The sequence below is a fragment of the Varanus komodoensis genome, unplaced genomic scaffold (assembly GCF_004798865.1).
Source record: "Varanus komodoensis strain SLA01 unplaced genomic scaffold, ASM479886v1 scaffold54, whole genome shotgun sequence".
In the NCBI taxonomy this organism is placed as follows: Eukaryota; Metazoa; Chordata; class Lepidosauria; order Squamata; family Varanidae; genus Varanus; species Varanus komodoensis.
In genome coordinates this window covers 1,821,644-1,831,930 of record NW_025336142.1, presented here as the reverse complement: position 1 = coordinate 1,831,930, position 10,287 = coordinate 1,821,644, and the positions used below count along the sequence as shown (strand labels likewise).

Genomic DNA, 10,287 nt, shown 5'->3' with positions numbered 1-10,287 from the left:
CTCGCCGGCGGCCGGCCCGCGGGGCCCGCTGGGGCCGGAGCCAGGCAAGCGGCGAGGGCGGGCGGAGCGCCGGTGAGGCGACGAGCGGCGCGGGGGGCTGCCGGGGGGCAGGCCTGCGCCTGCGGGTCCCCGGCCCCTCCCTGGCCTCGCGTCGCGGCCCTGGCCTGCCCAGGCCCCCGCGGATGGCGACGGTGCGCGCGGCGGGTGGCTTCGGGAGGGTGGGACAGCAGCCCTGCGAGGTAGGCCGGGGGGCGGGGGAGGCGTGCAGGGGCGTCCCCAGGCCGCTGGGTGGGCGGCGTAACGGCGTGGCCGGTGCCTTGGCCGGTCGGCCTCCAGCCCTCCTCCTGCACCTTCCCCCCGGGCCCCGCCGTGCAAGGCCGGCTCGCTGTGCTGGACCACAAATGGGAGGGTTTGGGGCGGGGGGCAGAAGTTTCGCACCATTCATGGATGCTTGAAGGCAGCTTTTCCGAGGCAGCCTGAGGGGATGGCTTTGATTAGCCGCGCTGTGCTTAGCCTTTTCCCAAAGATTATCACTGTCTGAACTTCTGGGGGGTCACAGTAGGACAGGGACAGTCAAATGGGGACCCCTCCCCGGCTCAGCTGAGATTTCTTGACTGGCAGATGCTGGTCACCCGCTCTTCCAGTCTCTTGTGTGGATTATGCTTTTAAACTTAGCTTATCTTTATGGTTAGGCTAGATGTAAAGAGGGATGCAGCTCCCCTGTTTTTAATAGACACGTAGAAGTTAAAATTTCAGACAGCCCATGGCAAATGGCATGATCCTCAGGAAGTGAACAGGAAAGGACAAGCATGGTTTGCTAAGAGATGGTGGTGCCCAAAGTGGCAAATCCACAGCGATGCTCCTTACTCATTTATAAACAGCATCTTAGTTTAGACACAGAATGAAAGCAAGGGAAAGGTAGCATCTTTCTGTGTCAGTCGCTGCTGGGAAAGAATGTACTTATTTTTAATCATGCTCGATTGCCTTGTAAGGCCTGGGTCTCAGGTTTGGAAACTGTTTAGGGCTGTCAGGGCTCAGTCCTGGAAGTTGTGTATTAACAAAGTGAAAGAGCCTAAGCAGAGTGCAATAGAACGAGTGGTTTGGCTTCTTCCGGTGCCTGTTTGGTTAATTGTGAACAGCAGTGAGAAGGTGTATGGGAGAAAGCTGTGAGTTTTAAATAGGCAATGCTCATTGCAGTGGCATAGCCCTGGAGTTGCTACCTATCTGGGATTCTTCACAAGGATGGTGACGGCATTTGTACTGTGGTGCCCATGAGTGCCTGTGCGTGTTTTGATACATCTGTTCATGGTCTGCTTTTTATACAACTCTGTTCCTGATCAAGTCACCATAAAGTGGTCTGCAGGTCTGTGCTCAGTGAGATTGCACTTTGTTTTTATTTTCTGGCCTTGGCCTCAGACAATGGAATCATGGTCGCTCTAGATAGGCAGGTTGATGGCAAGGTATACGGCACCAATTGCCACAGCCTTTGAATGGCCTAGAAAGCTGCACTTCACATAGGAAAGGAACTCTGGTTAAGCTCAAGATACTTTGGTTTTTGAGCCTTTTAAAAATCCACCACCACCACCACCACATTGCATTTATATTCTGCTTTTTTTCCCTTCCTGCGAAGAACCCTGGGCAGCTTCCATAGCTCCATTTTCATTCTCACAACAACAACCCTGTGAGGTAGGTTGGGCTGAGAGGGAATGACTGGCCCAAAGCTACCCAGTGAGCTTCATGACTGAATGGAGATTAGAACCTGGATATCCTGGGCCCCTGGTCCAACCCTCCGACCACCACACCAGCTTTTTCTCATAGGAAAGGAGTTCTGAGTATGCAAAGATACATTCAGACCTAAGTGCCAGAATTTTTGTAATGTGGGGAATGGGCAATCCTACATAGGGTATAACTGCCTTGGAACTATGAAATAAGTCCCTAGAAATTAAGTGCCCACCAGGCGTGAGAACTTCAACACAATTTGCTGTTATACTGGGTAGAGTTCCTGGGAAAGTCTCTGGAATGTTATCATTATTTTCTTTATTTTGTTGTTCTAATAAATGCATTCTTTTTCAATATCTGCCATGCTGCTTGGTAAATGTTTTTGGGCAAGGTGGATGGGAAGGGACCAATAAAAAAATAAGTGCTTCATAACATCCACATCCTATGCTGATAGAACTTTAAGAAGGCAGGAAGTAAGCTCTGAATTTACCCCTTTCTGGTTTGTTTTTCATGCTGTTTGCTCATTTATTTAAGTTTGACATCTCATCTGCTAAATGGATGTGCTAATGAAAGTGAAAATAAAATGCCCTACACCCAGTTTCTCCTCTACCAGTCACTGCCATCTGTCTTTCTGTCTGTCTTTCTTGATGAATGAAATGTTGTGATGGTAACTTTCCAGCTTACAGTTCCTTATCTGATGCCTTTACAGGCAGAAATAACTTCCTGGCAGAGATTGTAGTGCCTTTCCTTTGCAAGTCCTGAAAAATAGCCCATATAGAACCTTCTTTCTTATAGATTCAGATAGTGTTGCCATGGTACATCTTAAATTTCTCCTGAACTGATGTCTGAATATTAAAAATCAGGGAATAGCTATCATAATGATGGGGAAGATGGAAGGGACATGCCATTGGTCAGGAAGGGGAGAGCAGAGACTGGAAGACTGGATCGCTCGGCCTGCATCCATGCCCTTGACCAGGATTGCGCACTGGACTTGCTCAACAACCCCCTCTTCATTACAGCAAAGTAGGATGGAGAGGCTATAACAGCTTCCACCGCTTCTCGCCCTGCCTGGTTCGGGTTGGTATGAATGATAGATGAAAACCTTTGTCCAACAAGTGTCAGTCCTGTAGGAGCATGCTCTAAATAAATTTTAATTGCCTTGAGTGCAAAGGTGTAATGCTGATAGCGCTTCCAGATGGTGAATGCTTTTCTTAGCCAGTGGGGGCAGTGGTTCTGAGTGTGGGGCAGGGACTCGGGAGAGCCGAGTTGTAGTTCCCGTTTGGCCTCGGGGCCAGCTGGGTGACTTCGGGGCACTCACAGACCCTCAGCCCAGCCTGCCTCACAGGGTTATTCTTGTGGGGATAAGATTGAAAAGAGGAGGAGAACCATGTAAGCCGCCCTGAGTTCCTTGGAAGGAAAAAAGGCAGAATAGAAATGTAATAAACACATTCGATATAATCAAAGATGTGTATTCTTCTTTAAAAGAAACAAAACCAAACCAGAAAGTTTTCTCGGAAGAATTTTGATAACCTGTATTTTAGTCATTTTTATAACAGCCCAAAGTAGCTGATCTTCATTAATTAGGAAAAAATGAATACAGTTCACTTGGTATAGTTAACATCTATTGAATATAATTTTGTTCTGCCTTCAATTATTAAAAAAAATCCTGAGCTATTTATCCAAGCAGAAAATATCAAAACAATTAATGGAGCAGTGGAAAAAACAGCTTGGCGAACTGCCTTATCTAAAGAGACAAGAAGCAACAATTTAGCTTCCTCCTCCCCTTTCCCGCCTTTAACAAATTACTTTCATTTTTTGCAATTCATTGAACGGGAAGGGATTAATCTTAATGGGTTCCAGGGCTGACATAGATTGGATGGTGTTTTATGGATATTTCTAGGGACCAGGGGAACTGCCAGTCCTGTGGATCCAATGACTCTCCAAGCACCCTTCCAAAACACCTTCTTTCCCTTTTTTACACCAGAGAAGTACCAGCTGCCAAGTTTCTGCAACAGCTGGAAGAAGGATGGATCTTTTCGGCCTCAGTAGCAGAGTCTGGACCCTACAGCCTTTCAGAAAGCATAGGATTGCACAATAAAATGCAAATAGTGTAAATATATTCACATTCTTATTGGAAAATATTATTATTACATTATTAGTAAGGATTTAAGACATGCCAAGTCTATGGCCTTAACTTCCTGTATGTTGCTTTCCTTTTAAGAAAAACAAAGACATGAAAAACTGTTAATATTGATACCTGAAAAGCTATGTGTATGAACAAAATAGATACAAAATTTCTTCCTGGGAATAGTCAGCAAATAATGAACTTTAGCTTGGATACTTCTCACTTTCATTTGTGTTATATCTATTAAGGAATTGATAGAACTATTCCAAGAGACTGAATCAGCCCAAATCCTAAAAAGAATGTGTCAGCAAATGCAAAAACAAAACAAAACGACCCATGGACTGGAAATGTTCAGTATATGTTCCCGTCCCCAAGAAAGGAGATGTGAAGGGGTGCAGCAACTGTAATACCATTGCACTAATATCCCATGTAAGCAAAGGGATGTTCAGGCTATTGCAACAACGGATCTACCCTATAGGAGCAAGCAGTGCCTGCCATAAAAAAGAAAGAGCCACTTGGGATCCTATCACAAGTGCGCTTTGGTTAAGGGAGTGCATCCATGAATATAGAAGGTCACTCTGTATTGATCACTCTACAGCAAAGCCTTTGCCATGATCACAAGAAGCTGTGGGTGATTCTGAAAGAAACAGGCATTGTCCATACCAATGAGTGAACTGTACTGTGGATACGAAGCTGCTGTTAGGACAAAATATGGAGAAACAGAGCAGTATCCTGTAGGCAAAGGCATTAGACAAGAGCATGTCTTATCTCTTTCTGTTCAATCTGTATGCAGAACATATCAAAAGGAAAGCTTGATCTGAGGAATCAGGATGGAAATCGTTGGAAGAACAAATCTCCATTTCTTGAAATACTATTTGAGGCTGCATTAATAGAAGGGTCTCTTCCAAATCATGTGGAGTACTAGTTCCCCTTTACTCAGCACTGGTTAGGCCTCACCTGGAGTTTTTTGTCCAGTTCTGGGCACCACAATTTAAGAAAGATGCAGACAAGCTGGGAAGGGTTCAGAGAAGGGTTGCAAGGATGATCTGGGGACTGAAGACAGCCCTGTGAGAAGAGATGGAAAGAACTGGTCATGTTTAGCCTGAAGAGAAGAATAGGGAGAGATAAAATAGCACTTTTCAAATACAAGCAGTCCCTGAGTTACACATTTCCAAGTTGTGAACAACTGGCATGTATGAACGAGCTGCCATAAAGCCTACAAATTAAAAAAAAACACTGCAGAAAATATCACCTCAGGGGGGAAGGACTCCAGTGCATGCCTTCCTGCCCCACGCATCTTGTTTGTCTCTCAGTTCAGGGTATTCTAAAGCAATCCTCCAGTCCATCTTTGGAACTCACAATTTCTCCATTGTGCATCTTTGTTCACTGTCCACTTTCGCACCCATGCAGAGTGATCGGAAGTACAATCATGTGGATGACCTTGGTCTCAAGTGAAACATCCTTGTGCTTAATGATTTTTTTTTTTTTTTTTGGTTGCTTCATTGCTGCCCTTTCAAGTTTTAGTCATCATCTTGAGTGCAGACTCCCTTTGAATTGGTAATTGAGCCAAAGTCTGCGTAATACTTCATAATTTCAATTTCTTCATTGCTACCAGTAAAGTTTTGTCATTCTTCTGTAGTCATGATTCTTGTTTTCTTAATGTTCAGCTGCAGTCCACTTTTGCACTTCATTTTTTATTAGGAGTTAATTCAATTTGCTGCCACTCTCTGCCAGTCATGCAGTATCATCTGCATATCTTAAATTATCTTAAAAGCATCTTCCGGCAACTTTCACTGCTGGTCCCTCTGATCCTAATCTGTTTACAGGTTGGACAGATGGGGAGATAAAGGGACTTTTGCTTGGCTCCTGTTCTTTTTCCTTTTCGTCCACAGCTTCTTCTGATCCACAGAGGCAAAGGCGTAGTGTATACAGCATAGAGGGATCTTTAGAAATCCTGTGGATGCAGGCACCATTTTGGCTGCACCTGAGCTGCAGACACAGCTTGTTACCTTGGTTCCATCGCCAAATGGTGATCATCATTCCATTCCAGTTGTCATTGATTGTTCCTTTCAGGTGTCTGCGTTCCCAGATGGTAAAGATGAAAAGTTGCCTTAGAGCGAGCAGTTGCCTCTTGTTTGCCAGCAGCAGCGGCGACTTGGCAGGGGAATGGATTTTTTTTGGCATGCAGTAATACTATTCATGTTGCTCATATTCATTCAGGAAGTAAACATAAATAGCTAGACTAATTTTGTCGCTCTTGGAAATGTGAGAAGAGGGCTTCATGGAGCAAATTTGTATTTTTAACATATTAGGAGAACGGAAACAGCTAAATTATATTCCTTCCATAAGTTTGTAATAAGACAGACTAGGACTGACGCACCTGTCAAGTGCTGTCAGTTCGACTAACTATTATTTAGCAGCAGTCAGTTATTGCCCAAGAGTTCATGAAGCGAAGAATGCCACTGTGCAGTTAGCCTGTGCCTTTTAATTTCAGTGTGGATCACTTGTTAGCAGGACCAGCGGGAAAGTCCACTTGCTTGCTAGTCTAACAGTTTTTGGGGCAAATCTTAAGGTAAAGCAGGACTTTTTGCACAGTTGGGTATTTCCCACGGGGAAAACAAGAAGTCGCAGAAACCTGTGCGCCCTTGAATTAGATCTGTCCACTGTAAAGTTCTTGCGAACTGCTTTCCTTGGATTTGGATACTTTTCAATCTCTTACACTGCTTCCAATGAATATATAGCCAGGTGAGTGTAGAATTGCAGCGTTGCTTTGTTAACAGCAGTAGGATTGGATCCACTGATAATTAAAGTGGCTATTTGTTGATTTGTAAAAGTTACTGTTGTAGAAATGGTTAACTTACATTGTCAGTATTTGACCAGTTAATTTCTAAAGCCTGAACGGAGTAGGTTTGCTGAGTCGTATGAAAATAAAAGCACAGGGTTATTCGTAATTCTTGAATGTAGCAAGCTATTGGACTCAGATCCAGATGAGCAGGGCTGAAAATTGTCAGATGCCGAATAAAGATACATTCAGTAACAGGGAAGTGAAGGAAACCGTCCCCGTTTATGCAGTGTCCGGTATGCGTATTGCAGACATTGCTTATGCCTTGGTGTCACTGGATCTTCGCGTAAAAATCAGCTTCTGCACTTGTTTGTTCTGTTCATTCAAAGAAAATGTAGTGATGTGCATCACAACCTCTACCAGCTCTGGCCTGCACAAGTCTGGTAGAAGGTCTCTGCAAGTTCTTTAACTTGGGCAGCACATGCTGTCTTTGGCTTACTATGCTTTAATTATGCTTTGCTTTAATTAGGGTGCTGTGAGTCAAATAAGTGGGTCGCTAAACTGCTGAAAATTTGTGGCGTTCGTCAAACTTTGTAGCTTCTCTCTCACTCACGTGCAACATTGAAGAGGAAACATAATGTTTTTAAGTTTATGCTTTTTTTTACCTCTTTTCTATGGCTAAAGAAAACAAGTGCAGCCAGTTTAGTAGGAGGCAGAATTGCAAGAGGTTCAAGGTGAAATTATGTTACCTTAGGCCAGCAAAATCTTATGATCTGAAGGGTCTAGGATGAATGATTTGAAGAAATAAGTACCGTGGATACCTTGTTACCTAAATGTTTTAGGTTTTACATGACCTTAAACAAACCTTCAGATGGTTTGTGAATCTTCAAAAGCCTCTTGAATTTTTCCACTGGAAAAGCTGCGGTTTGTGCTCCTGCTGCTAGTAGTGAGTGTAAAATAATTTCATTATGTAGTTTAAACTTTGACACCCCCTCCAATGTGTATTTGAAACTTCTCTGAAGCTCTTCTGTGCCTTGATCGAGCCACTGATAGTGCATTTCAAAGCCTGTTTCCTTGTTCTTGCACTTACGGTTTCACATCGGTTTCACTAGAAGTAAAGCACTTTTCCCAAAGGGAATTGTCTACTTTGCCATCCCTAAAGGCAGTTTCCAATATTTAATATTTCAGTTTGTTCACAAGCGAACAATTCCTATAGCTTTTTTACTGTACTCTTTAACTCAACTGATTTGGAACTTAACAGGCACGCATAGGTCATTGGTGGGTGCATTACACATGTGGACTATGTGCAAGTTGCATGTATTTGATCCATTGGGGTCTGGGATCTTCCAGTCCACCTTCATATCAACCTTGCATCTTTTTCATGTGTCTGCTTAGATTTCTTACTGTGTTCAGTGTCAGCATTGCTTAATCTGAGCAATACGTTTCTATTTGTTTTTAAAGTCCCCGTGTTTATTTTATCAGTAGATTTTTTAAAGCCCACAACAGTGCATGCTGCTGATAGTGTAGGATTAAAGCATGCTTAAGGTGTTTTGACTGTAGGAAACATTCTGTAAGTTTTGCTTGGAGCCTTTGCAGCGTGGAAGTGTGGAAATGGAGAGGGCAGCTGGTAATTCACAGCTCTGTTTTCAGTGTTGACCTTTGTCCAGCCTGGGAGAATTCTGACGTACAGCTCACACTTTTGTCCATAGGATGGTCATGTTTCTCTTCTTACAGGTTGTCACCACTACGTGAGCAGGATACTGGAATGTGTATCCACATTCCACATGGATGTGAATGTGTATTCAGCAATGCCTGGGGCGGGGAAAACATGCTTAAACCAAAGGGCCTACTATATTCTGAAGCGTCCCCTGCCCCAGGCTTCCTTCAGCTGAGGAAGAATATTGATCAACATTAGCCTGTCCTAAAGAGTTATAGTGAGATGAAGCTCCCGCGTCCATTTTGTTGAAGGGGAAGGTCAGAGTCTACAGAGCTGTAGACAGACTTGTAGTCCAAGATCATGGTATTTACAACTTATTTTTAAAGCTTTATTTGTGAAAATACACCCTCTCTTTTTCAAGAGGATGATCGTTAGCCTATTGACATTGTGAAAGATTTTAAGTACCTTGGCACAGTCATCCATTCAGAACAAGACTGCAGCCAAGAAATTCCAAGAAGACTGAGACTTGGAAGGGCAGCCATGAAGGCACTGGAACATTTCGTGGGTGACCAAACCCACGTAAGAACATCCACACTGTGTATGAGTGTAAGACGCATGAGAATTGCTTACTCAAGGATGAGAAATATTTGCCGTCCCTTGAGCTAGCTAACACCAATTCTGTTTGGCTGTATTTTGCTGCTGCTAGTACATTTCAGAATGAAAAAAAGAAAAGCAATAAAGCCATACCTGTGAGCTTCATTGGTTCCTCTCTTGATTGTTAATGAACAAAAAGTTAGCTGCTTGTAGGGATCTGCAAATTTGGACCAGTCAGCATTTGTCATTTTTCCGTGGGTCTGCCTTTTATTTTGCAGTGGACATTTGGTAAAAACCCTTCCTGGTTTTTCTGCCTCACTTGAAGAAAGGTGGCAAAGTATGTGAACTCTGGAAGACTCGGGAGAAACCATTTTCTTTGTGTTTTAGACTCCTTAACTTGTCCAAACCTTGACGCAGAGGAGAAGGCAGCCCTTCCTCCTGGTTCTCTGGAACTCATGAGAAGGATGCTGCATTTTGGAGGTGTCAGAAGAGCCCAATGAAAGAACCTCTTTGCTTCTGAGCCATTCCCAGCTGGGCAGGAATCGAGGAGAGTCCCTTTCCCCAAGACCTGTGTACACAAGAGGAAGAAGAGGGTTCTCTCCCCTTGAATGGTGAGAGAGAGCTTCTCTGAGGGAACAGAAGGTGTGTTCCTTTCGGGGCTGTCTCAAATGCAGTCACAACTAAGAGACGTTTCTCAGTTGCTGATAACAGCAACCTCTTTTTCCTTTTTTACAACATGTACACCCCCTTAGAGCATAAGCAGCGATCTTGGGGTGGCCAACTCTTCCGAGGAGCTATTGAACCTCTCACTCCATAGTGAGACTCACGGTCCAGTAAGCCTGGCTATTTGTTAATGGTAATGGGTATCATTTATATTTTACTTTCTGTAACTCTTTAACTCACCTGCTTTCACTCTTCTGACAAAATGATTAAAAGTTGATTTAGTAGAAGATACATTATTTTCTCTCTCTCCTTGTTCTTTAGAAAATATTGAATTCTTCATTGGAAACAAACACTAAACAATGGATGGCCCTATTGGGGTTCGAAGCAGTCAAAGGAAGTCTAAAATATCAAGGAAAAAGGTATCCCGACTCTTTAAAAACATGGCTTTGGACATCTCATTGACTTGCAGTTGATAAAATCCAAGTTGTACTCTTCTAGAGCCAGGATGCGAGTTTTTATTATGATTATTATTTCTTGGGCAAAGATATTTCAGCAACATTTACAGCTGTATTAGGTTTGGTGGGTCACAGCTTGTGAAGGCCTGCCCTTAAAAAAGTGTTAGGTTGGAATATTGACAATTTGAAATACTTAAAAGAAGCTTGGATGGTAGGCAGTTCTGCACTAGAAAATAGTGATAGGTCTCTTGATCATCCCAGAGTGCAGGACACAGAGTAACAGGCTCAAGTC

General features: G+C 43.5%; 1 protein-coding gene across 6 annotated transcripts in view; it reads left to right on the top strand.

Annotated features, from left to right (window-relative positions):
• Positions 1-318: 318 nt before the first annotated feature.
• The window catches only part of AKAP11 (A-kinase anchoring protein 11), a 32,100-nt gene continuing 22,131 nt past the window's right edge, over positions 319-10,287 (top strand). For 3 of the 6 annotated variants that reach the window (XM_044448206.1, XM_044448203.1, XM_044448200.1), the window contains exons 1-2: positions 319-9,519; positions 9,862-9,959. In XM_044448206.1, the coding sequence (XP_044304141.1) occupies positions 9,900-9,959 (60 nt within the window). In that variant the 5' untranslated portion in view covers positions 319-9,519; positions 9,862-9,899. The remainder of the gene's footprint in view (positions 9,520-9,861; positions 9,960-10,287) is intronic. The other 3 variants (XM_044448205.1, XM_044448204.1, XM_044448201.1) reach the window with 2 other exon arrangements.